Here is a 23237-nt window from a genome sequence, read left to right on the forward strand (position 1 = left end):
GAAGGGCAGTAATTTTTGTTCTCTTTCGTTCGCCTATAGTTGTAGAAAATGTACAATGCTCACCCAATAGAATGTGAACAATAAATTATTGAGAAATAATATGATGAGAGAATTGAAATGTGACGTCATGTTTCTAACTGTGACGTAAGTATATTGGGTTTCTCGTTTTGTTGCGAAAAATAATAATCTTGCTTATTTCCTAAATATATCGTTATGTTATATGCCTCATTCATCACCTCCGAAAACCATCCATCTTGACAATTTCTCAGAAACGACTGGTATTGTTCAGCGACATACTTTAACAATGAACTAGTACACTGATTTACAACCTATGTTCCGGAAACTACGTAAAGGCAAGCTTCCTCGACAAACCTGCTTGGAATGCAAGATAGTTTATTCAAATATTTGTAAGGACTTTTGAATGAGAGATTCAACATTGCGATAAGTTGCTAAATGAGGTTGAATACGCGTATTCGAATAAGACATCCTTACCTCAGTAAATCCAATACAGTGCTTAACATACGCAAAGAAAAATATATTTTGCTTACCAAACAGAACTCTGAAAATAAACCTATTTTAACTAACATAAGAAACAGTCCATATTGAGTCAAAAAGTTCAAGGTTAGTTTTAAATATACAACAAACCGTATTAAAGGAATTGCAGATACGTTGCATGAGAACTAGTAACTGAAGTCGATATCCTTGCATCGGTTGATGGTTTTGCCCGATACAGATATATATTATGAAGCGTGCCAATAACAGTCGATATAATTTCATACATATTCCTTCTATGTTTCAACGTAAGTTGAAAACGAACTGCTTCGAATTCTGGTCGGGGAAATCACATTACAAATTATAGATATATCGCAAAACATAACATGAATTATGGCCATATTTTGAGCTATCTAGTCAAGTACAAATATAACAGGCCTGATTAAGATCGAGAGTACTAAACTTTTAAGGGCACAATATTACATGCGTTAATACGTATACAAAAAATACATATTATAGTATGATTTAACATTACTTCTTTCAACCTAAATATATTTCTTTTTAAACTCGCGCGGTAATTTTAAAGGACTTTTATATAAAATTTCTGCATATATATAAGATATATATATCGGGTGTGTAACTGCGTCGACCATTTGCGCAGTAAAATCTCATTCTCACGCACACAAAGTGTGGGTCCTCATATTTTCTAACGCCGAGATAGATGTTCGTTCCATGTTCAAGTTACATGTGTACTTTGCTCGCATTCTGATAATACTGTTGTAATATTTGACATAGTTTGTAGACTCTGCTCAGTCTTAAAATATCCATGCTCACTAGAACAACTTTTGCCCACTGTAACATTTTTTTAGACGAAACACTGCGCGTCACGCAAGTTATCCGATACAACAAAAATTTATACGGCCATTAGTCACGCCACTAAATTTGACACAATTCAGCAGGTCAGGAATATGATAATCAGCTAATCCTCTACAAAAGGTTGCCCTTTCCAACGAATAAATAACAGAACCTTACCTATCAATAAAAATATTGAGAAAATTTTATCTATTTCTCGAAATATTCCGATGCAAAGATACTTTTGTTCTTTTTAAACCACACAGTGTCTAATGACAAACAATTTGATGCACGACAAGCTGTCCACATGAAAGTATAACTGAATCATTTCCCGTAGTGCGTGTACCAGGTTAGTGATAGGCCATTATTTTATTCCGATTTCTTTTATTTTAATTCCCCATTTTAGTTTCGATTTTGAGGACTGTAGTGTTAGCCAAGTGATATACCCTCTGCCCATAGTGTTCCGTCCCCATACACAACTTGATGTAAAGTAGGCGAACAAGATTTGTTACGTCCCTATTGGTACACATACTTCTGGAGCGCCCCATATTTAGAGTTTATTTGCAGAAAATGTACAACAGACTACTAATACAACCTCCTACACCTACAGTATTTATTTTTGCTTCGTCAGAATTAAAATATCTGCGAGGGTTACCTTACAAGCTAGCTGTTTGTTTATAGTTATACTAACGCCGCCTTCTTTCATAAAATAGAACACGGCACATTGTATGCACGTCCATATTTATTGTTTGACTATTTATATCTTGTCATACTCTATCCAAACTGGCAATACGAAAAGTATGCCGTTTGGCACATTATCGAGTTGTCATAACAATTTTTCTCTTTTTTGAAATAAAAATATGTCGTATGCTACTCCATTACCCTTTCTTCTGTGCCTTTGAAATGGAAAGAAATGAACATTTGGGGAGAAAACAAACATAATCGAAAATTCCAACCGACTTCTAAATAACAACAAAAAAATTGATGTCAAAAACAGACTCAAAATATATAACACCAATATCCCGTCTTGAGTTATTTTAGGAATAAATGTGCTGTTTTAGAAGTGGTAATACTGCCAAAGGCAGGTTCTGTTTACGTAGAATGCCGTAGGAGAAGGGGGTTCTAAGGGTTTTACTATCGGTACAACAGCAAAAGACACTCCAACGTCCAAGTCTCAATATTTTAACAGGATTACAGGGACTGCTACATAAATATAGATTAGAGCTATAATCACGAAAGATCACAAAAATAGACAATACCTATTTAAAAAATTCTTTCCTCAATTTGATAAGGAAAAATAGAAGTTCGTTCGCCTACAATTGTAGGAAATGTGCATTGTTCACCAAATATAATGTGACAATAAATTATAAAGAAATAGGCGCTCCCGTAGTATGTATACCAAAATGGCGCCCAACATGATAACCCTAACCTGGTAAACATACTATGTTCAGGCTGTGCGCCATCTTGGTACACACACCACTGGAGCACCGAGAAATAAAATTACGAGTGAAATGAAATGTGACGTCATGTTTGAAATTGTGACGTAGGTGCATGCGGGTTTCTCGTTTTGTTGCGAAACATAATATTTGTGATGTTTTCCCAAATATATATTTAGGTTACATGCTTTATTCATCACCATTGAAAACCATCCATCCTGATCATTTCTCCGAAACGACTGGGCGATTTTCTTTAACAATAAACTAGTCCACTGATTCACAACCTACGTTCAGGAAATTAGGTAAATGCAAGATTCCTCAACAAAACTGCTTGGAATGTAAGATATATTATATTCATATATTTGTATGGGCCTTTGAATGAGAGAATGAGATTTAACAATTCGATAAGTTGCTAATTGAGGTTGAATATGCCTATTCGAATAAGTCATCCCAACCTCAGTAGCTCCAATACATTGCTCAACATATGCGAAGGAAGGTGCCAAGTTCTCCTAGCTAAAACAATTATACTCAATATCATTCAAAATGTTTTGCCTACCAAGTTTACTTCTTTCTTAAAATATTTACACGATTTCTTTCAAAAAAGAAAAAAAAAGATATTTTTCTTACCAAACACAACTCTAAAAATTTAACTAACCTAGAAAATAGGGCGCTCCCGTAGTATGTGCATCAAGTTAGGTCTAGGACACAATTTTTTATTCCAATTTTCCTTATTTCAGTTCTACTACGAGTTCGGGGACTAGCCAAGTGACTCCCGTAGTATTTGTACCTGAAATTATGGTCTAACCCTAACCCGGTACACATACTACGTTCCGGTGTCCGCCATCTTGGTTCACATACTACATGACTACCGAGAATAGTCCACATTGAGCCTTCAGTAATTAGTTTAAGTTTAAAATATACAACAAACGTTAAATGAATAGTTAATATGTTGCATGAGAACTAATAACTGAAAGAGATCCCTGCCCCGGTACATGCTTTTGTCCGATACAGAAATATATATTATAAAGAATTGCTATATATGTTCACCATTTCAAAAAATAAAAAAAATGATTGCATAATGGTTATAGAGTCTGTACAGAAGTCCAGACTATAATTCTATTATGTACGCCGATATCTTTGGTTTTGCCCAATACACATATAATTAGAAAGAATGCCTATACATCTTCACTTATTTCAACAAATAAAAGATAGTGCATATAAGTTTGTAGAGAAGTAAAAATATCTTGAAACAAGGGAATATTTACTTCTATTTTTCAACGCAAGTTACCAACTGTTTTATACTGAATTCTGGTCGGGGAAAATCCCGAAATTCACAAATTATAAAGTTCGTTGACAACAACTTCTTGCTCGGATCTAGCATCAGATGCCTTAATAACGCTGTATACAGGTTCGCATTCATTTCCATGGCTTGTATTCGCGGCTTCCACAGTTGGAGAAGGCATGTGTTGGGGTGTTTGTAACTGGTTACCAATCTTCATTCGATATCTAAAATGTTCAAAAAGATATCATTTTGATACAGCAACCCTCAATATCAACAAAAATAGCAAAGAATAAAATGGGTCATATGTATTTTATAAAAGTAAATTAATCATATCACGAAAAAAAATATTTTATTAAATTATTTTCAGCTTCAACACGTGAACACGTGTAAATATATGCTCGCAGCAAATAATCGATCGCATACAAGTGATATGATAAAGTGAGTTGGTCGAATTCTGACAAATCAAAATTGTAAATCTAAAAACGAGGTCCCCCCATCCGTTTTTTTATACGTTTCAATATATATATATTGGATATATTACTTCGATACAGCACTTTTCGATTTTCCTCAGTCACACGAAGGATAACGCAAGTTTGAAATTCTTTGTTTGCAAATAATTTTGATATAGTTTAAAACGTGAGTTTCAACGAACTTTATCGAGAACAAACTGCATAAAACCTCCAAAAATGCGTTTCAAGGCGTCACTATAATATTCTTTTATTTCACACTAAGTTTATCATTTTGTAATACGTAGACACCAACCTGACAATCACCACAAAGAGAACGACCAAAACGATGAACAGTAGAACTCCGAAAATTATTGCAAGTTTGTAGTCCGAAGACACTGCTTGATCTTGATCAGTAATGCCAGATAAAACGGTCGAGTGTTGAGTAGTCGTTGAAATCGGCTGTTCCGGTATAGATGGTGTAGTTTTTTGTATTGTTTCTTTTGCTGTTGTTTAAAATAAAAGCATGCTTTATCCTATGATATGAAGACGTGTAATCGAGCGTTCAATTGTTAGGCAGGTGGGGCACAGGAACAAACATAAACTTGTAATTGACATCATTTCAGAATAACGCATTCCCATTCAAAAAATCAATAATTAGGTCCTATATAGACTAAGAGTAGTCCTCCCCCATCCATCATGAAACAGTGGCAACTCCTAATAGACGTAACTGAGTCTAAACACTTATACAGATCTTACTTGTTGGTATTAATGGCTGGTAGATAATTTCCATTTCAAATTGTTGCCGATTGTTCGAAGCTCGTGATTCTGTAAAATACTTCACAGTAATCGGTAAAATATTCTTCATTTTGGTCCATATTACGTTGGTGCAATCATTGGCAATGGAAACGTCGACAAAGGTAGAGTTTTCGGGATAAAAGGCGAAGCAGTCGTTTTTATGGGATTTGCAAATGTTCCTGCTTCCACGATAATCTGCAAGGTAAATAAAATATATTCGATATCTTGTTTGATGCGATAGATGGTAAAAACTTTACCTGAAATGGTTAGATATCCGCGGCATTGATAGTACCCACTATCTCTAAGACCCATCTCCGCCAATTTCAAGAGTAAAACCTGGTTTTGAAATTTACAATTTTGATTAGTCAGAATCCAACTAATGCTGACTACGTTGTATCCAGTATATCCGATAGATCTGATTGGTTGTGAGCATACACTTATTTTTTCTGCAAGAAGTCCGCGTGTCAACGCTGAAAATATAATTTAACAAATGAATGCTTTTCCTGAAATCATTGGATCACTTTTAAAAAGCAACTAATGCGACTTTTTCATTGTAGCCACACATAATCGTTTTTTTAGATGTTTCCCACTTGCTGGTATAATGCTTGATTAAACCAAATATACCAAATGTTGTACAATTCAAGAGTCCTGCTGAACAACAATACATTTTGGTAGTGTGCAGAAAGACTCTGAAATTGATTAGTATGGTCATGTTTATTCCTGTTGCAGCAGCCTTGCAATATACGCATACAGATCCACTGGCACAAACGCATTCGGGAAAGATTGGGAGTTAGTCTCACGTAATGTCTACTGTTAGTTATGCCAAATGTCGGTTGCTAATTAGTTTTCAGACGTTTATACTGGGCGGGAATGCATTCTGTCTTTGATATGAACTGTTGGAGTACGTAGGTTGAATGTCGGGTTTGCCATTCAGTGAGAATCTTGCAAAACACTTTACAAAACACAAAGTAGACCACGACCTCGTAGAACCGATAGTGGCGCGTATTCAAATGCAATGACTCAATTTTTATGCTTCGGAAATCCAAAAATAAAAAGGAGGTTTCGTCTTGTAGATTAGGATTTGAACCGACCAAAAAAAAAGAGCTCGCGATCTTGAAGTCCACGCTGCACCTCGTATCATAAATGTAATCATACCTCCATGCTCTTACAATTCTGAGAATGGCTTACTCAGACACTATTTAACTAGACTATAGCCAATTAAGGATCTAATCATAAAACTACGAATTCATTAGTCGATTTTGTCATTTGGCAGAACTAAATCACACGGCAACTTACCTAGAAGAAGAAACGTTTTAAGCATTTGTAATCCGGTTTTCTTCATTTAATTTGAACCCAACTAATATAGCCTACCTTACAAATGCACTTTCATTAAAGGAAACTAACACGTTTCGTGCTTCTCTGACTGAACAGCCCAACAAATCGAAACAAGCGTGTTCGTCTGCTCTTGCTGTGCTTATTAAATTTTTTCTTCACTTCAATTCACCTCTTCCTTCATTATGTAATTAACAGGAAATATTTGTAATAGGTATCTTGTCTCAACGAATGCAAATGTTTTATGTAACCTATTGTTATAAAAAGCCTCATTCTGCAGAAAAGCAATTCTAGCGTCTACTATGTAAAACAGGTAGTCAATTGAAATTTTCCTAATTTAATTGAAAGCTGTGAACTATCAGTTTCTACGATTAACAATGAAAATTCCAATTTTTTCTCATCTCGCTTCCTTATGTAAATGAAACAGAAATACTTGTAATAGGTCTCTTGTCTTAGCGTATGCAAAAATGAAATTGCCTCTTGTTGCAGAAAACCACCATGTGAATTACGGGCGATTCATTACCTCATGGTGAGTCACCTATGTGAAACTGGTATTCTTTTTAAATTTTAATTTCCATACATATTTCAGCCTCGGTTTCAGTTTCCACGAGTAATATACAAAATTTTAATTGTTTTGGAGTCGTAATTTTCAATTAAAAATGAAAGTTTTCTAGACGCCAATGTTTATGCCATCGAATAATTTTTGTCAATTAAGATTCGACGTCGGAATTTTTGATTCACTCAAATGGTGGCTCGGGGGTGTGGCCGATCTTGCTAAGACTTGGGGAATACGCTCGCCAGCGCACCTCTGATTACTCTGCGTGGGTTCGCAGGTCGAATCATGTGAGGGATGATTATGTGCGGGAGAATTTCAGTGGCTGATAACTATGTTTTTTTTACACAATAGAATATTAAATTTAAAATACGAGACGCAAAGCACCCTCGTCGAATGCATGATATTGAAATTTCAAAACATGATAAAGGTACTTACTGATTTGAAATAGAAATATTCAAATAAATATAATTCACAGAAAGTAATCAGTGAGATCCATCGGTACTTTATAAATTCTATTTCAGTCAATTCGAAAGCGCATAACATTTTAGTGGTGAATGTTCTCAATCTTGGTGTTTAGATTGTTCGCTAATAAGTTTTTCGTGTTTCTCAGAACAAGGAAGTGTTTTTTTAATGCCATTGACAATTTTGACTGAACTTTAGGGGCTGCATTTATGCGTGCACTCACTCTCATTATACAAAGTAACGCAAAATCAACAGAAGTGATCAACAAATGAAATGCAACCTGAAACATTTAACGACTGACACCTTTTAACAGTATTGAGTTACAATGAAATGTCATTTAAACATTTCACGACTGACGCTTTTTAACAGTTACTTTTTATAAGTTGCCATGACAAAAAAGATTTTACCTTAATTTTGCGTAACTTTTTTAACACCTGGTTAATTTTAAAACGTATCAAGTTGATCTGCTTCAACAGTTCAATCAGATTAAAAATATCGAATTACCGATACCGATAATTAAGTAGAACAAGTTTTTCTTTTTTTCTTTAAATTTACATCAACTTATATTGCATGTTAAAAAATTGGCTCAAACATTTGAACCATACGATCAAATTTGATTGCATCTATTTGCTTTCTATGTTTGTGGACTGAACATATAAAAAACTAAAAATAGCAACAAAATTAAAAAAAACTTTCCATTGAAAAGTAGTAATCAGTGAATCTCAACAACACAAGCTTAAATATTCTGCTTCTGGCTCCCATGTTCATGGCAAAGTCAAAATTAAGGAATATTTGCATATAATAAAATGCCATCAGTTACATTTCGTAACGTAAGTTTAGTTGGATTGTTGTTGGTATCAGAAAATATTGATTTTCTCCCACATATCAATATTCAAAGAGAAAGATTAAAACATTTATCAAGCGCAAATATGTCAATTATAGACAAAATTATGAGCAGGACAGAAGAAACCACTGTTTATTACGCCTTTATCTTGTTAGTGATGTTTTAATGTGTTCTTGACCCAAGAGTAATGGGACAACTAATCAAATATGATGTTTTGAAACCATTACTTATTTAGTGCTCCTTTACCATGGGGACTACCTTCTCGTTAGAATTTTAATGTATTTTTGCTGCTATTTCTAAACTCACTTTACAAGAATTAACTAGATGTGATTAGAAAATCGTTGCCTGGGATTATTTATCAACCTAGTGACGTCATTAACGCTGTAGATAATGTCTATATTTACAGACGGGTGATTCAACCTAAGTCATTCAGTGGTTGATTCGGATTGAACTGCATACAATAAAATCTGGATAAATATAGTGAGTGCTTTTATCAATATTTTAATATCCAACCGAGAATATGATCGCTATTTTCGTTTTTGTAACCTTACTAGTCACATCACATCAGGCATTGTTTGAAGGGTTCTGTTACATCACGTTTAAATCAAATTTGAATCAATACGGTTTTTTTAATACAAAAAATATCAAATTCGACTGCCCGAAACTATCTACTTCACATGAATTGGACTTTAAATATTGCTGTTAAAAACGTATATGTGAGGTTTCTAGTATGACATTGATTGTCTATGTGGCCTAATTAAACAAATCATCACTCGTGTAACAGCGTTACTCTTGGAGAATGACAACCGCCAACGCGAAACTGGTTGCTGCACGGTAACATTTCGAATGCCAACCATTGGCACCCACCTACATTTCCGTGTGTAAAATCACTCTGTTGCGAAAATTATTCAGCAGTGATACTTACACAACACTTTGCACAATATAGTTGTACGTGTCATGCTATGATGCACCAGTTATGAGAAAAGTTGGCAACATAGTGGATGAGGAATCACCCAGATATCTAATCTCTATTTGCAATTTCAAGAAACATTCCTATTCAAGCAACGCGAGCGGAGAAGCAAACAATGATTCGTTGGACAGCGACAGGATGTTTTGCTTTTCATATATTAGCTCTCGTCAGTAAGTATTGCGATTTCATGGCATGGAATTTCAACGGAAACGGTTTGCTTAGTAAATCACTTACTACTGCTTTTGCTTGGAATAGGTAAAAAATTAGAAACAACTGGTTAGATTAGGTATATGGAGTGAGGATTTATAGTGTATTCAGTAGTATATAAACGTAAATATATAAAACGTTTGGAATGTGTTTCAGAAAGTGTTTGTGTTCTGATCCATCAAATGACATTCAGCGTGAAGTACTTAACAGTTTGGGGGAATTGTACAAAATTGCAGAGCGCTACATTTATACGCTGTTCTTATAATTAAGGATTGTTTTATTCCACAAACCACTCTGAATATTGTTACATTATTTGTTCTCCATAAGCAATATCAGTAATATCTAAACAAAATGATATGGAACAACAAAGAAGGCAATGGGCCATTGTGTATATTGAAAATAATTTTATCATATCACGAAAAAAAAATTGTTGATTAAATTATTTTCAGCTCTGTCACACGGACTTCTTGCCGAAAACATAAATGTATGCTCACAATCAATCAGATCTATCGGATATAAGGGAAGTAGCAAAGTCAGCTTAAGTTGGACTCTGATTAATCAAAATTGCAAATCTGAAAACGTGGTTTTACTTTTGAGATTGGCGAAGATGTATCTCAAACCATACTCATATTGTCGCGGATCATTTACCATTTCAGGTGAGGTCTTTTATCAACAATATAGTATGGACAAAATCTCGAATATATTTTATCTTTCTTTGCAGCCTATCTTGAAAGCAAGAACATTTGTGACTACCCAGAAAACACCTGCTTCGTTTTTTATCCCGAAAAATCTACTTATATCGATTCCTCTATCGCCGAAAATTGCACCAATGTAAAATTGATCAAAATGGTGAATATTTTCCCGATTACTGTGAAGTATAATCCAAATATTGGAATCATTGGCAAAACTTTGGAATTGCAATCATCTATCTTTCTTCCAATTCATCAGGTAAAAAATATAAATGCACTGTACTTAGAGTTAAAAGAAGCCTTTTATCTATATATTACCCTAATTAACATTATTACGACCCGCAAGGAAAACTAGCGCGGCCCGCGTTGAAGTGACAATTTTGAATGGTGCGCGGCCCGCAAACCGATATTTTAGTTTAGTTTTATCAGGTACATAGTGATTCCAATCCTTTGGGTTGCAATGCATATACCTGAGTCCAATTATTAGCTATACTTATGACGTCACAATGCTATGACAGCGGGCTTCAGTGAAACGAACAACGCATTTCATAAGATCAATAGCCAGAATTGTTGTGCATGCAACTACTAGTAAGCATATGTTGAATGACGGTTCGGCCCGTGATTTCACCCACTTCATTCATGTACATGTTAATTGTAACAACTCTTCTCCATCATATCTAACTTATTTTCCTTCGTAATGCTACAAAATCTGAAATACTAGAAAGTAAAGTGAATTATGGAGCTTGTACCCCAGCCAATTATTAACTACGCGGTCTTTTAAAGAGTTGTTATAATACTAATATTGAACATGATTTCATTTGCAGATGACAAGGCCACAACTGCACAGCAGATTTCAACAATCGTACAGTCGGTTTCAACAGCTGCACAGCCGGTTCCAACAACAGTAGAGCTGATATCAACAACTACTCAGCAATCCACCGTTCTGTCAAGCATTTCTGAACAAGTTCAAGCAGTATTCATTGACTGCACACTTGCAATACTTTTTGGGATTCTACTATTCATCGTCTTGATCGTTCTTTTTGTGGTGATTGCCAGGTTGGTGATTACATATTACAAGATAATATACTTGGTGTGACATAGAGTAATATATGATGACTGATCAACCGATATCTTCAGAGATATTGGACGTTTGTTCTGATAAATGAAAGTGTAAAAAAGTTATAGTCTCATACCAAAACATTTTCTTACATCTTCGGTAGGATGGGGTTGTTCGCTAGCTTGAATCGCCAGAAGTTGCAAACAAAAAGTTTCAAACTTGCGATACTCCTTGCGCAACTGAAAATCTGAATATTGTTGCGAAGTACTATATCAAATATGCATATTGTGAGCTGTTGTCTTTTGATGATCTTTTTGTGCTTATTTTAGATATCGAAAGAAAATCGGTTACCAGCAACAAACGTCCCAAGGTCCGCAACATCGGCCTTCTTCGAATGTGGATGACGCGAATACAAGCGAATCGTTATACAGCGTCATTAACAAGGCATCTAATGCCATATCCGAGCAAGAAGTTGTTATTAGCGAGCTTTATAATTTGTAATATGGATTTCCCTGACTATTATACGGTATATCGGTAAAAAAGAGAGTAACTTGTGTTGAAAAACTGAAGAAAAATAATTAGTTTTTTACGATAAACGAACAAACTTTATAATTTGTGATGTGATTTTTCCACGAATAGAATTCAGTAAAAAACAATTGGTAACTTGCGTTGAAAAACGAAGAAAAATATTCCGGGCGGTTGAAGATTTTTATTCTCAAACTTTTCTATAAACTCTATGGAAACATATGCAATCATTTTTTTTATTTCTCGAGATATGTATACATCTATTGGCACGCTTTATAATATATATCCGTGTCATGCAAAAACATGAACCGATGCATGTATATCGACTTCGAGTTATTAGTTCATATCTTCTATTCCTTTAATAGCGTTTGTTGTATATTTTAACTTAAACTTTTGATGAAGAATCAATTTGGACTATTTCTTAGGTTATTTTAAGTATGCTCAAATATTAAATATTTTAGGGGTCTGTTTAGTGAGCAAAAAAATGTATTTCTTCTTCAATTTTTTTTTGGATGAAATTGTGTAAATATTTAGTAAAGAAATAAACCTAGTATGAAAAACATCTTGAATGATATTTACTATAATTTTTTTTGGATCACTTGACACCTTCTTTTTCATATGTTAAGCATTTTTTTAGAGCTACTGATGCTGGGATGACTTGTATGGGATGACGATGACGAATACGCATATTCAACCTCATTCAGCAATTTAGTGAAATGTCAAATCACATTTTCTCATTCGAAAGTCCATGAAAATATTTGACCAAACTATCCTGCATTTCAAGCAGTTTCGTCGAGATGGTTTATTTACATCGTTTCCTACACGTACTTCGAGAATTAGTAAACTAATTCATTGTTCAAGTATATCGTTATATCTGCTAACAAACAACAAACTGTTCTACGTCGGGTATATATTCGCTCCAAAGCTGTGCGCAATCCCCTTGAACTCATGCCCACTGACTGCATCACACATACTTTGAATTTTAAGATACTGTTTATTGCAGCAGTAGCGGATGAAATGGTGCTCTTTATTATACGTGTTTGTTATAACTTATACCACTGTTCCCGTATATATGAATCGCGACCCAAAGCGGAGTCGCCATTCAGCAACGTGTCGCAATGTCGAATCTCTCATTCAAAAACCCATAAGAATATTTGAATAAACTATCTTGCATTCCAAGCATATTCATCGCAAAAGCTTGCCTTTACGTCAGGCCTGCCCAACCTTTTTCGTCTTGCGGGCCACTTTCAAATGATAAATATCGTTTCTGGCCGCAAACGTTGTCCCAAATTTTAATACCAGCCAAGTCCCGATTTTGTTAGAATTCACATACTACATAAAAGGCAAGATTATTACGGTAACATAAAATCAATCGAGTTGATAATTATTTACTGGTTACTGATTAGTGCTGGTAAACTATTCGAATATCAGCAGTTTACTATTCAAATATCTGGTAACATGGGGCGTGAACAAGACACCCGCAGGTCGCTGAATCAAAACATCAACCCTTACACAACGCACTTGTGGATTTCTGACGACCACATGAGAATCTGCACACAGTTTTCACTAACAAACAAAGACGTCAAAAGAGAGTCTTATATTTGAGTCATGGTGTTTTTTATTTATTTATTTTCAGTGGCTAGGTTACTGTTTAAATGAGCGTCGTAATGTGCGCCAATGTCGCGGGAACATCAAATTTTAGTGGGCCGTTTCGTAAAATTTGAAACTTCAATAGAAGTATTTAATGAAGAAACATTACAAAGTCTTCTGGACAAATATATATACTTATCTAATATGTATAATTGCCATTTAAGTCAATTTTATCAGAATTATTGACGAATACGGATGGACGACAATTCCAAATTTTTATTCAACGCCAACATAAGATAAACAAAAATACGAACCAAAAAAAAAAACGAGTCCCGGAGCCAGCAGCAAAGATATTGTTGACTATTTATTTTACATTGGCAATAAAGACGATCAAAGCCTACACAAAAGAAAGTAATCAAAATGAAAATAATTTGGAAATTTAGGTTCCAAATTCATCCCTATAATTGCGCTTAACGTTCGTCGTCAATGATCGCACAATATCGCACAAGCTCGTCGTACAATACGCTTAGTTCTGCTAGAAATAAAAAAAAAACTTACTCCGATGTTCATCAGGGCGCAAGACTTGATACATACATAACAATAAGAATCGACATCCGGATGTAGATAGATGGATGGAATAATCACACCAAAATCACGAAATATACTTCCGCCTATATAACATAGTAAACATACAAAAAGTCTGCTTACAAAATTCATTGGGCCGGCCGCCAAAAACAGTACGACGGACCGCGTGTTTGGCAACCTTGCTTTACGTAGTTTCCCGTACGTACGTTGTGAATCAGTGGACTAGTTCATTGTTGAAGAATATCGTTATATTTAACTCGTGGTTTCCGAGAAATGGTCAAGATGAATGGTTTTCGATGGTGATAAATGAAGCATATTTCCTAGCTATATATTTAGGAAACTATCAAGCATCTTACGTTTCGCAATAAAACGAGAAACCCCATATCGTTGAGTTTGAAATATGACTACACAATACAATCCCCTTGACATAATTCTGTTTGCCTTGGTGCTTGTAAATTCTACGTCAAGAGAACTTGCTTCTGTCAGTATTAGCACTACTAAACCAGCACATTCATTCTTATATTCACTCAAGCCACGAGTAGTCAATATATTGGTGTGTTATATTTCGAAAAAGTCACAAAACTAATCTTTGTTTAAAGATTGGCAAATAATTTTTTTTCTAATTTACTTATAAATGGCAATTATACATATGAAGTGTGCAATGGTATATCTAACATGACCATGGCATATTTATGTTTAAATTATAATCTAAGTGAATTGTGCGTATTACATCCGATTGCTAATTTCCTCTTTCATAAACACAATAGATTTTCGATATTTGTATTAAAGGCACATATTGTATTTCAGTGTTTCCCAACCTATGGGTCGCGTCCCAAAACTGGGTCGCATGAAAATCTTGTTAGATCAACAAAAACTCAAAGTTACTGGTTTTATTTTTCAGTAAATCTTATCGTTTATTTTATATTTGGTAGGGAAGTGTTGCTCAGATGTATATGTAGGGAGTATCACAAAATAGGAACCAGTCAAGGTAGGCAAACACGTTCAGCTATTTCACTTTGAAGTGATTTATGAGAAAATAAGTGTAAAATGATTAGTATTAGAATTAGTACTAAATCGCGTTCTGTATTTGAGAATGTTCTTAATGTTAATAAATAGCTCTCACGTGCTGTATAGCATCTAAAACATTGAACACATAATTTGAAACACTGAAACAGTGCTGAATATTTAGGTAATAATTATCATTAACACGACATGTTTCTCATCCCAGTTTTGATACCTCAATGCCCACAAAGATTAATATATCTACTCAAACAACTTTTCCATTCCCTCGTATGTTTTTATTTATGTTTTAGTGACTTTTCTATATATGAAATTTACCCAAAAATAATATATAAGCAAAACTTGACTAATAATTAAAAATCAAACAGAAAAAGTTCATGAAATCATAGTGCGGTGGCATAGCAAATTAGGCGGTGCTACTTTAGCATGTGGTCTACCGCGATGTAGTCTACACTTTACCTCACGCTTAAGTGCTAACGCGAGGGTTGACCTCGTGCTAAAGTGACACAAATTGACCCAAGTTTAGTACTGACATTTAAGGCCCGGGAGCCAAATTCGTCCGTTGGGTAATTTTTAGGTACTCCCGTACTATATGTACCAAGTTAGGTAGATCATAATTTTATTCCGATTTTCCTATTTTAGTTCTATTACAAGTTCGGGGACTGTATGTGTTAGCAAAGTGAATATATCCCCTGCCCATAGGTTTCAGTCCTTTTACACAACTTGATGTAAAGTGGGCGAACAAAATTAGTTATACCTCTATATTGGTACATAGTAGTCTACATACACTTCTGGAGCGCCGATTTTTATGCTTGATAGAAAAAATGCTTCAAATTTCATGCCGAATACAGATCACATTTAAACGACATAGGAAAAATAATTGAACTTTAAAATTTCATGTATATATTCACATTGTATATAGTTCATTGACTACCGTTTGCCTCTCATCAATTTCATAGGCATTTTCTGACTGATTTGTCAGAGTTACAACTCTATTTGTTGCACTGATGTTGGGCGGGTCGTCAGCAGTTTCGTAATATGCCTCATTTACTGTGTCAAGATTATTCGTTGCACCGAAAGAGTTGTTTGAAGTATTCGGGGGAATATTTCTGCATCTGAAATAAATTTTTTAGTATGATTAGGATCCTTGTTTTCAAAAATTTACTAAACGCAAAGTAATGAAATATTGGTCATAAACATGAGGATATCAGGGCGTCATTGCTAATGTTTATAGGTATAAATTCATAAACTACACATTTGAAAATTAAGTAATTGCGTCATACCAGCGTGTGTAAATATTGTAAATCTGATTTTATCTAACAGCCTGCCAGAATTGATGGAAACATAATAAAGCTTGTAATTAATAAATTATAATAGCTAGGTGTTGGTATATAGAAGACCTGTTGTGAACTTAAAGTGAAATGTTTGTCTTCATAAGTCCGTATAAAATTTGATCAAGTAAAATTACCTATTTGAAATCAAACAAATGTTGGTTTATATCAGACATGGGCAAACAACGGTCCGCGGGCCAAATCCGGCCCGTTGGGTAATTTAATCCAGCACGCCCGATGCTGTCACAACCAAACTCAAACCAAATTTTGATATTAACCAATGTAATAGCGGAAGGAATTTGTTGAGATTGCAATTAAATTTAGTTTTGTCACGGGGCTCATTGTTTTTCACTTAGACTTTTGTCACACTGTAAATATTTTTCATAAAATGTAACTTTTACGTTACACTTACAAAGCCCGCCAGTCTAGGTGGGCAAAAAACCGTGACCACCCTGGTTTATATGTAAGGCGTCATACCTTGGTTTTCCGTAATCAAATTGTAACATTCATCAGGTGGATTGATAATACAAAAGTTATAAATATTGCACTTCCGCTATAAATAAATAGAGGGTTATTGGTACTTGGTATGTGATCTCAGCGGTTATGTGATCTCAGTGATTTTAGTTAGAGTTAGGGCTTGGAACTGAATTCTATGAAAATGTCTCTGTGCCATTGAGATCACGTTAAGCATGTGAGATTGCATAAAGCGGCACCGACATAGTATATTCTAATCATCAGACTTATTCACCTGAGAAAAACTAGAACCGCAATAATTATCGCTTCCACGGTAGCAAGAGCTGACACAGCAATTGATAGGATATTGAAACTGAACGATCCTCCGCGTTTTTGTTCAATCATGCCAATAGTATCAGCACACAGCGTCGAGTTGTTATCTTGTTGTTGTTATTACTTTTCTCTATATAGGAAAACTCCTCTTTTTCCTAGTTTCATTGCTTGATAAGATTATTCCACATGTTTTTTGTACCTTGTTGAGCATGAATTGTTTGAATTTAATGGGATTCGAAATTTACCAATAAAAACTTCACTTTAAATACTACTGTGATGACAAAGAGGGGGGTCATGACTGCTAAAAATATCTGGAAAGGGGCCACGCGCCATGAAAGGTTGGGAACGGACCATTTAAGCGCTGAGAGCTGAATAAAACCATGTTCCTCATAGGCGCATTGTCTATCGGCACGAAGTGGCAGGGAATTGATTTGGTTCCCACTTTCAATTTTCAAAAGTACCAAATATGAATTTCATTCGGAACAAATGATATATTTTATACAATTATACGGCCTAATGTTTATGAATTTGGTTATATTGAGTAAAGCAACCTAGTGAATCTATTTAACCCCTATCTCCCATGTAATGAAGCCATCACAAAAAGAAAGAAGTGGCGTCAGGTTTAAATAAAGAATGATATCATTGTTAGGTTCCCAGGTGAATGAGTATGAGTAGATCACTAATGAGTATAGAACGCTATTGATTGTAATATACGTAACACATTAATGTTAAAGAATGACGAAGAGGTTAAAAACAGTTGATGTTTTTACGTAGGGCTAATGTAATCAGGTAAGCATACATTGTATATGATACATCCTCGCATAATGTTATTATAGCACATGTTTATAGCAGATACGCAATTATAACGGAAGAGTGTTTACTCGTCTTAAGTGTTAGCGCGTACCTACATGATATTGTATTGTATCTGTACTTTACCTAGATTTGATTTCTTGCTCGGGTTGAGAAGATTTTGAAGCTGCGTTGAAATGTTTTTGAAGTGGATTCTTCTGTTAACAGGTAGGCAATAGCATGGCATGCATTTGAAATAGAAATCAATTTTTTCATGTTAAATACAGGGTGTCCATGAAGTTTTAAATTTTTCGAAATTTCAATATGAGTTCATCGATACCATATATTGTTTTGGTTCTCACAGCTGTATTAAATGAAGTAAAAATACTTGAACAATTACTGATTAAAAACAACAAAGCTAGTTTAGATATATTGAGAACTGACTTCATAACAAATTGAAATTGTAGAGTGACTTTATGGACACCATGGTATACTCGAAATAGTAGATAGATTTGTTCTCACAATAAGCATGGTACATATACATGACTATAGAAACAATACGTATTTTGAAAGTTCATTTTGGAATCAACGTGAATACCATGTATGGGAAAATATTATAATGCGAAAACGGTGGAAATATATCTTCAAAGTTGTATGAATTTTGTTTTTTCCGACAAATTGGCTATGAATACAATCGGTATTTGGCTTAACTTTAACGAAGCTGAATTTGCGATGGCGACATAATTTTTAATTTTTAGTAATTAAAATAAAGTATTAGATATGTTGTACAAAACCCCCGACAATAATGCAAATGTGAGACTTGAGAAAAACATCACTAACAGGCTAATTACTATTTTTCTTACTTCGAGCGTTGACGTTAGTTTTTATTTTATTGGGGCTTTGTACGAAAGATATAAAGTATTTAAAATAATAAAAGTTTTTACGCTTAAAACTTATCTCACTATTCTTCGATCATTAGATTGTATGTACTCTTTTACAGGTGCCATAATAAACGGAGTGTTTGCTAAAAAGTATGAAATCGACTTGTGCAAAAACCAAAGTCAAAGTTTAGGTTACAAGGGTAGAAATGAAAAAACCGACGAATGGAAACTGACTGCAAATAAGTGCACTACCAGCAACAGCGTGATTTTGTTTCATTTTGTTCAGATGAACTTGAGACCATATTGGATTTGTCGAGGAAGTCTTAAAATATCAGGTATTATACTAATATTAATAAATTTTATACTTACCTAAAATGCCCGAATGTTCTTGAAGGCACAATTTGATATATTAAATTAAGCCGCCCACTGCGTTACGCACGGTTCAGCGGAAACGTTTTGTGTATTCCAGAAATAATAATATGCCATGTCCAATTAGTATTCCTTACATACCAAGGACTTTTGTACAAAGCTTGGTTTGTAATGAAAAGTGCATATAGACACCATTTAAAATAGAAAATTGCTTTCAATTCATAACATGAATGCATAATGCATGTGTCGCACAGTGGTTCGCGATGGTTGACCGCGCTGTCAAAATATAAAATGTTCATTTCTTCCAAATATTGAATCGAACGAAACATTAAAACAAGCGTAATCCAGATTTTCGTTTCACCTTCCAGTATGTTTTTTATAGTCCTATTTCGTGAACATCGAGTTAGTTTTCAAATTGTACTTCAGCTTATCTTTCCGGCGCTGAATTGTGTTCATATAACCATGGGCTATGTTTCCTTGTGACATCAAATAATGCAACTGCTGTCGACCCAACTATTATCAAGAGATGCAGATTAGCAACGCTAATACGATCACAGGAGTTGTTGCCAATTACGGTCAATTTTACGAAAGATCGTACCGATTATGCTAGGGGATTCCAGCTGAATTACACGTTTGCTATGTCTTCCGATATTATTGAACGTAAGTGCGTTGATCATTATGTAAAAACTACTAGCTAATATCTCACAGCCCAAGCTTCAGCGTATGATTATAGGCCACTATCGTAAAGTTTGCTTATACATGCCATTAGGCGAAGACCATTTCTCGCACTCTCAATGACTGTATGACGTCAAATATTTGTATATGAAGAAATGTCTGTAAATAGCCAGCAATTGAAGTTATCCTAGACTAAATATATACCGTTTTCATGCCTTTGTGTCATTAGAATATAAGATAACCTAAGCAGCACCTATTAAGAGTTTTCATTGAACTAAACAAATATCTCTGCGTTATGGTGCGGCAATATTACTGAACGCCTACAATCATGTTTCGACTGCCATTCAATTAAATACTTTTAATGCTATCTGCTCTCCACAAAAGTGAGCCAGACAAAGACCAAAGATTAATTCAACTTAATTAATGCTGTTTCAAATGTTTTCATATTTCACCACCATTCCCCATATAGGAACAAGCACAGTAAACGAGAAACAGGATGATTCTGGCGCTGTTGGAGCAGCAATTGCATTCGGAATAGTTTGTGGACTCCTATCAGCGATACTGATTGCTGTTGCGATAAGAAGGTATGTTTCCCCACTTAAGTGAAAAGCCCTGCAAATACAGCGAAGAAAACACCAAAAAATGCAAAAATCGCAATGAAGTTTTCAATAACCTTGTGAAATTTTGCAAAAGTGTTGTAAATCTCGTCAAAAACCACCATAAACACTGGAAAAACGTGAAAAAGACACCTAAAGCCTTACAAAAACACTAAACAAACGTGAAAACCGTCAAAAAATGCCTAAAAACTTGAAAAAACGTGCTCGTCCCAATGAATTTATAAGTTGGATTTGCCTATATGAATTGAATGCGAGTCCTAATTCAGAATAGAATTTTAACGAGAAAAGACCTAATATGTATAAAACTGATTCCGCACACAACAAACGACGATGATTCCCGTTTATAAAATTCTTTCAACCTTTTTAGCTCTTTTTTAGAGATTCTAATGAATAACTTCCCAGTCTGATTTAGTTCAAATTAGCTAGACGATTATACATTAGACAAGATAGTGACACCATTTTCGCAAAATTCTCGTCCTTCACGGCCCAGTACCTGTACCTAAGTATTAAACTTTCTTCTCCCTTTTTTTTACGTTTGCGAGCCGAAAAGTCGAATGATAATACGTCTGGACGTAATAATTTATTTTTATTCAATTTTTATTAGTTAAATAATATTAGCTTATTCATAAGCTATGGTCGCGGAGATAGATTTTCAATACGCAATACTATAATCCTATTAATAATATCTCTATCATACATGTCTTTATCACACGCATATCAATTTTCAGGTTCAGGAAGAAAGCAGTCGTTGATGCCGGTGTTAACAACACAATGGTAACCTCGCCAGGTAACCAATACGAATCAACCATGCAGTGCGATGGGGAAATCAACCCTGACACGATTTACCACACTGTGGACAAACCAGATGAGGCAACTGAGAAAGAGACTGTTGTGAATCAGCTTTACACTATGGCTCCTTAGTTTGCCACTTATCGATAAGTAGTAGTAGTTTTAACATCAGGTATATATACAGGGTGTCCATTCAGTCGCTTAAAAATTTAATTTTGGTATGAATTCAATTCTCAATATATTTTCACCAGGTTTGTTGTTTTTTAATCAGTTGTTTAAGCATTTTTACTCTATTCTGTAAGGACCAAAACAATATGTAGTATCGATGAATTTTATTTGCAATTTAATTTATGGACACCATATATACATATACCCGTTTTTTTTCTTGTACCATATATGCAAATTCTTATTTCTTTCATTAGTTATGGGGGAAAAAACTAAATTAAACTATGTAACGCCAGCCCCGACGTTGAAAGTATTTGACTTCACATTTTTATTTTGTCGTGCATCCACTCATTGCCATCCTACTTCGTTTGAACAGAAAATTTACATAGTAATTGTTTATTTTTCTTGTTCTTCATTTTTCTCCTTAACTTTTACCATTTTTAATGGATCAAATATTCAGTATCCGAAGATGGTTGCAGCCGCTAATTTTTGAGTCGTGAGTCCTGTGGTCCTGAGTTTAATTCAAAATTGTTTGTGTTTTTTTTTTTTGGAACATTTTTTATGAAATATGGTCGCCAGTCCATGTCGGGAATGGGATTAGTTAGCCAGTTACTTGTTTTCAGATGCATGCATGACCTTGATGGGCCACCGACCAGCGGTTACGTGAGTCACCCTACGGAATTCAGCATTCCTGTCACACATAATTACCCACGCAGGGTAATCAGAGGTGCGGTGGCGAGCGTATTCCCAACGCACATCACGATGCGCCACACCACCACATTCGATTTGTGACACTGAATATTATCTAATTCAAGTTACATTTGAAACGTGAATGTGGTTATTTTGTAAATACCACATTTCAACGCACTTGTCCTAACTGTCGTTGACTCGGAGACCGTCATAGTTCTTCGCGACCCTCCACCAATTGATATGGACCGCATGCATGTACGTCTTTTTCGTATTTTGAATTATGGCTCACTATTATCCCCTTATTAATTCAATTCGTACACCGATTCACAGGAAAAATGTGGAACATATGTGAAACACGACATTTATGAGACAGCCTGAATTTTTGACTGACAATTGATTTGAATAAACGCTAATATGGATGAAAAAACAAACGCAGGTTCTATTATCTTTGAAACCCACGTACATTTGAACCCGTAAGTTGCACCCATGAACAATTGGGCTCATACATTTGAACCTGCAGATTTGAGCTTGACATTTGCACCCATGTACATTTGCACGCACGGACATTTGTACCCATGAACATTTTTACCCATGTACATTGGGTACATGTTGGTTGGTGTAGTGGTATGTACGTGCAAATGTCCTGGATGCAGATAAAGTGTAAATGTTTTGGTGCAAATGAACGCGGGTGTAAATGTGCTCTCACCGCAAACATATAGAGAAATTAGTTGATTTTAATTTGAGCCACAGTCGGTTGAATATAATCATATGAGTTGTATATTGTACATTCCTTTCTTGTGCACGAATAAATGAGCTATTATTTATAATTGTCAATCATTAAATGAGAATACCAATATTGTATCCTTAACTTCGTATGTGTAGCATACCAATAGACTGCTTACGTATTTCCTGTCTTGAGTAATTTGAGAAAGTGTGGGCTGCTCAGATAATAATACTGTCACGAAACAAGTAAACTTTACTTAAAATGCGTAGTAAGGAATA

General features: G+C 34.9%; 4 protein-coding genes across 4 annotated transcripts; 2 read left to right on the forward strand and 2 right to left on the reverse strand.

Annotated features, from left to right (window-relative positions):
• Nucleotides 1-3922: 3922 nt before the first annotated feature.
• LOC120332045 (uncharacterized) lies at nt 3923-6744 on the reverse strand. Its single transcript, XM_039399247.2, has 5 exons — nt 6603-6744; nt 5564-5776; nt 5268-5501; nt 4825-5014; nt 3923-4286 (listed from the first exon to the last, which is right to left on the reverse strand). The coding sequence occupies exons 1-5, from the start codon at nt 6646-6648 to the stop codon at nt 4112-4114; spliced, it is 858 nt and encodes a 285-aa protein (XP_039255181.2). The 5' UTR covers nt 6649-6744; the 3' UTR covers nt 3923-4111.
• A 4307-nt stretch (nt 6745-11051) lies between these two features.
• On the forward strand, nt 11052-11924 carry LOC144424248 (uncharacterized). The gene is made up of 2 exons (XM_078113369.1): nt 11052-11422; nt 11753-11924. Exons 1-2 carry the CDS (start codon nt 11175-11177, stop codon nt 11922-11924), a joined length of 420 nt encoding a protein of 139 aa, XP_077969495.1. The 5' UTR covers nt 11052-11174.
• A 3828-nt stretch (nt 11925-15752) lies between these two features.
• On the reverse strand, nt 15753-18372 carry LOC120331779 (uncharacterized). The gene is made up of 3 exons (XM_078113437.1): nt 18197-18372; nt 17223-17459; nt 15753-16258 (listed from the first exon to the last, which is right to left on the reverse strand). Exons 2-3 carry the CDS (start codon nt 17330-17332, stop codon nt 16051-16053), a joined length of 318 nt encoding a protein of 105 aa, XP_077969563.1. The 5' UTR covers nt 17333-17459; nt 18197-18372; the 3' UTR covers nt 15753-16050.
• On the forward strand, nt 18158-21745 carry LOC120331778 (uncharacterized). The gene is made up of 5 exons (XM_078113370.1): nt 18158-18277; nt 19050-19265; nt 19726-19959; nt 20444-20558; nt 21320-21745. Exons 1-5 carry the CDS (start codon nt 18247-18249, stop codon nt 21510-21512), a joined length of 789 nt encoding a protein of 262 aa, XP_077969496.1. The 5' UTR covers nt 18158-18246; the 3' UTR covers nt 21513-21745.
• The last annotated feature ends 1492 nt before the right edge of the window (nt 21746-23237 follow it).

This window comes from Styela clava, chromosome 6, assembly GCF_964204865.1.
Source record: "Styela clava chromosome 6, kaStyClav1.hap1.2, whole genome shotgun sequence".
NCBI lineage: Eukaryota > Metazoa > Chordata > Ascidiacea > Stolidobranchia > Styelidae > Styela > Styela clava.

Coding starts and splice junctions, on each gene's coding strand:
- LOC120331779 (XM_078113437.1), bottom strand. CDS start 17,332: ATGATTGAACAAAAACGCGGAGGATCGTTCAGTTTCAATATCCTATCA. Junction 16,259..17,222: donor GCGGTTCTAGTTTTTCTCAG/GTGAATAAGTCT, acceptor AATTTATTTCAG/ATGCAGAAATATTCCCCCGA.
- LOC144424248 (XM_078113369.1), top strand. CDS start 11,175: ATGATTTCATTTGCAGATGACAAGGCCACAACTGCACAGCAGATTTCA. Junction 11,423..11,752: donor CTTTTTGTGGTGATTGCCAG/GTTGGTGATTAC, acceptor TGCTTATTTTAG/ATATCGAAAGAAAATCGGTT.
- LOC120332045 (XM_039399247.2), bottom strand. CDS start 6,648: ATGAAGAAAACCGGATTACAAATGCTTAAAACGTTTCTTCTTCTAG. Junction 5,777..6,602: donor TAAAACGTTTCTTCTTCTAG/GTAAGTTGCCGT, acceptor TTATATTTTCAG/CGTTGACACGCGGACTTCTT. Junction 5,502..5,563: donor CGGATATCTAACCATTTCAG/GTAAAGTTTTTA, acceptor TTTACCTTGCAG/ATTATCGTGGAAGCAGGAAC.
- LOC120331778 (XM_078113370.1), top strand. CDS start 18,247: ATGTTTTTGAAGTGGATTCTTCTGTTAACAG. Junction 18,278..19,049: donor GTGGATTCTTCTGTTAACAG/GTAGGCAATAGC, acceptor ACTCTTTTACAG/GTGCCATAATAAACGGAGTG. Junction 19,960..20,443: donor GTCTTCCGATATTATTGAAC/GTAAGTGCGTTG, acceptor TTCCCCATATAG/GAACAAGCACAGTAAACGAG.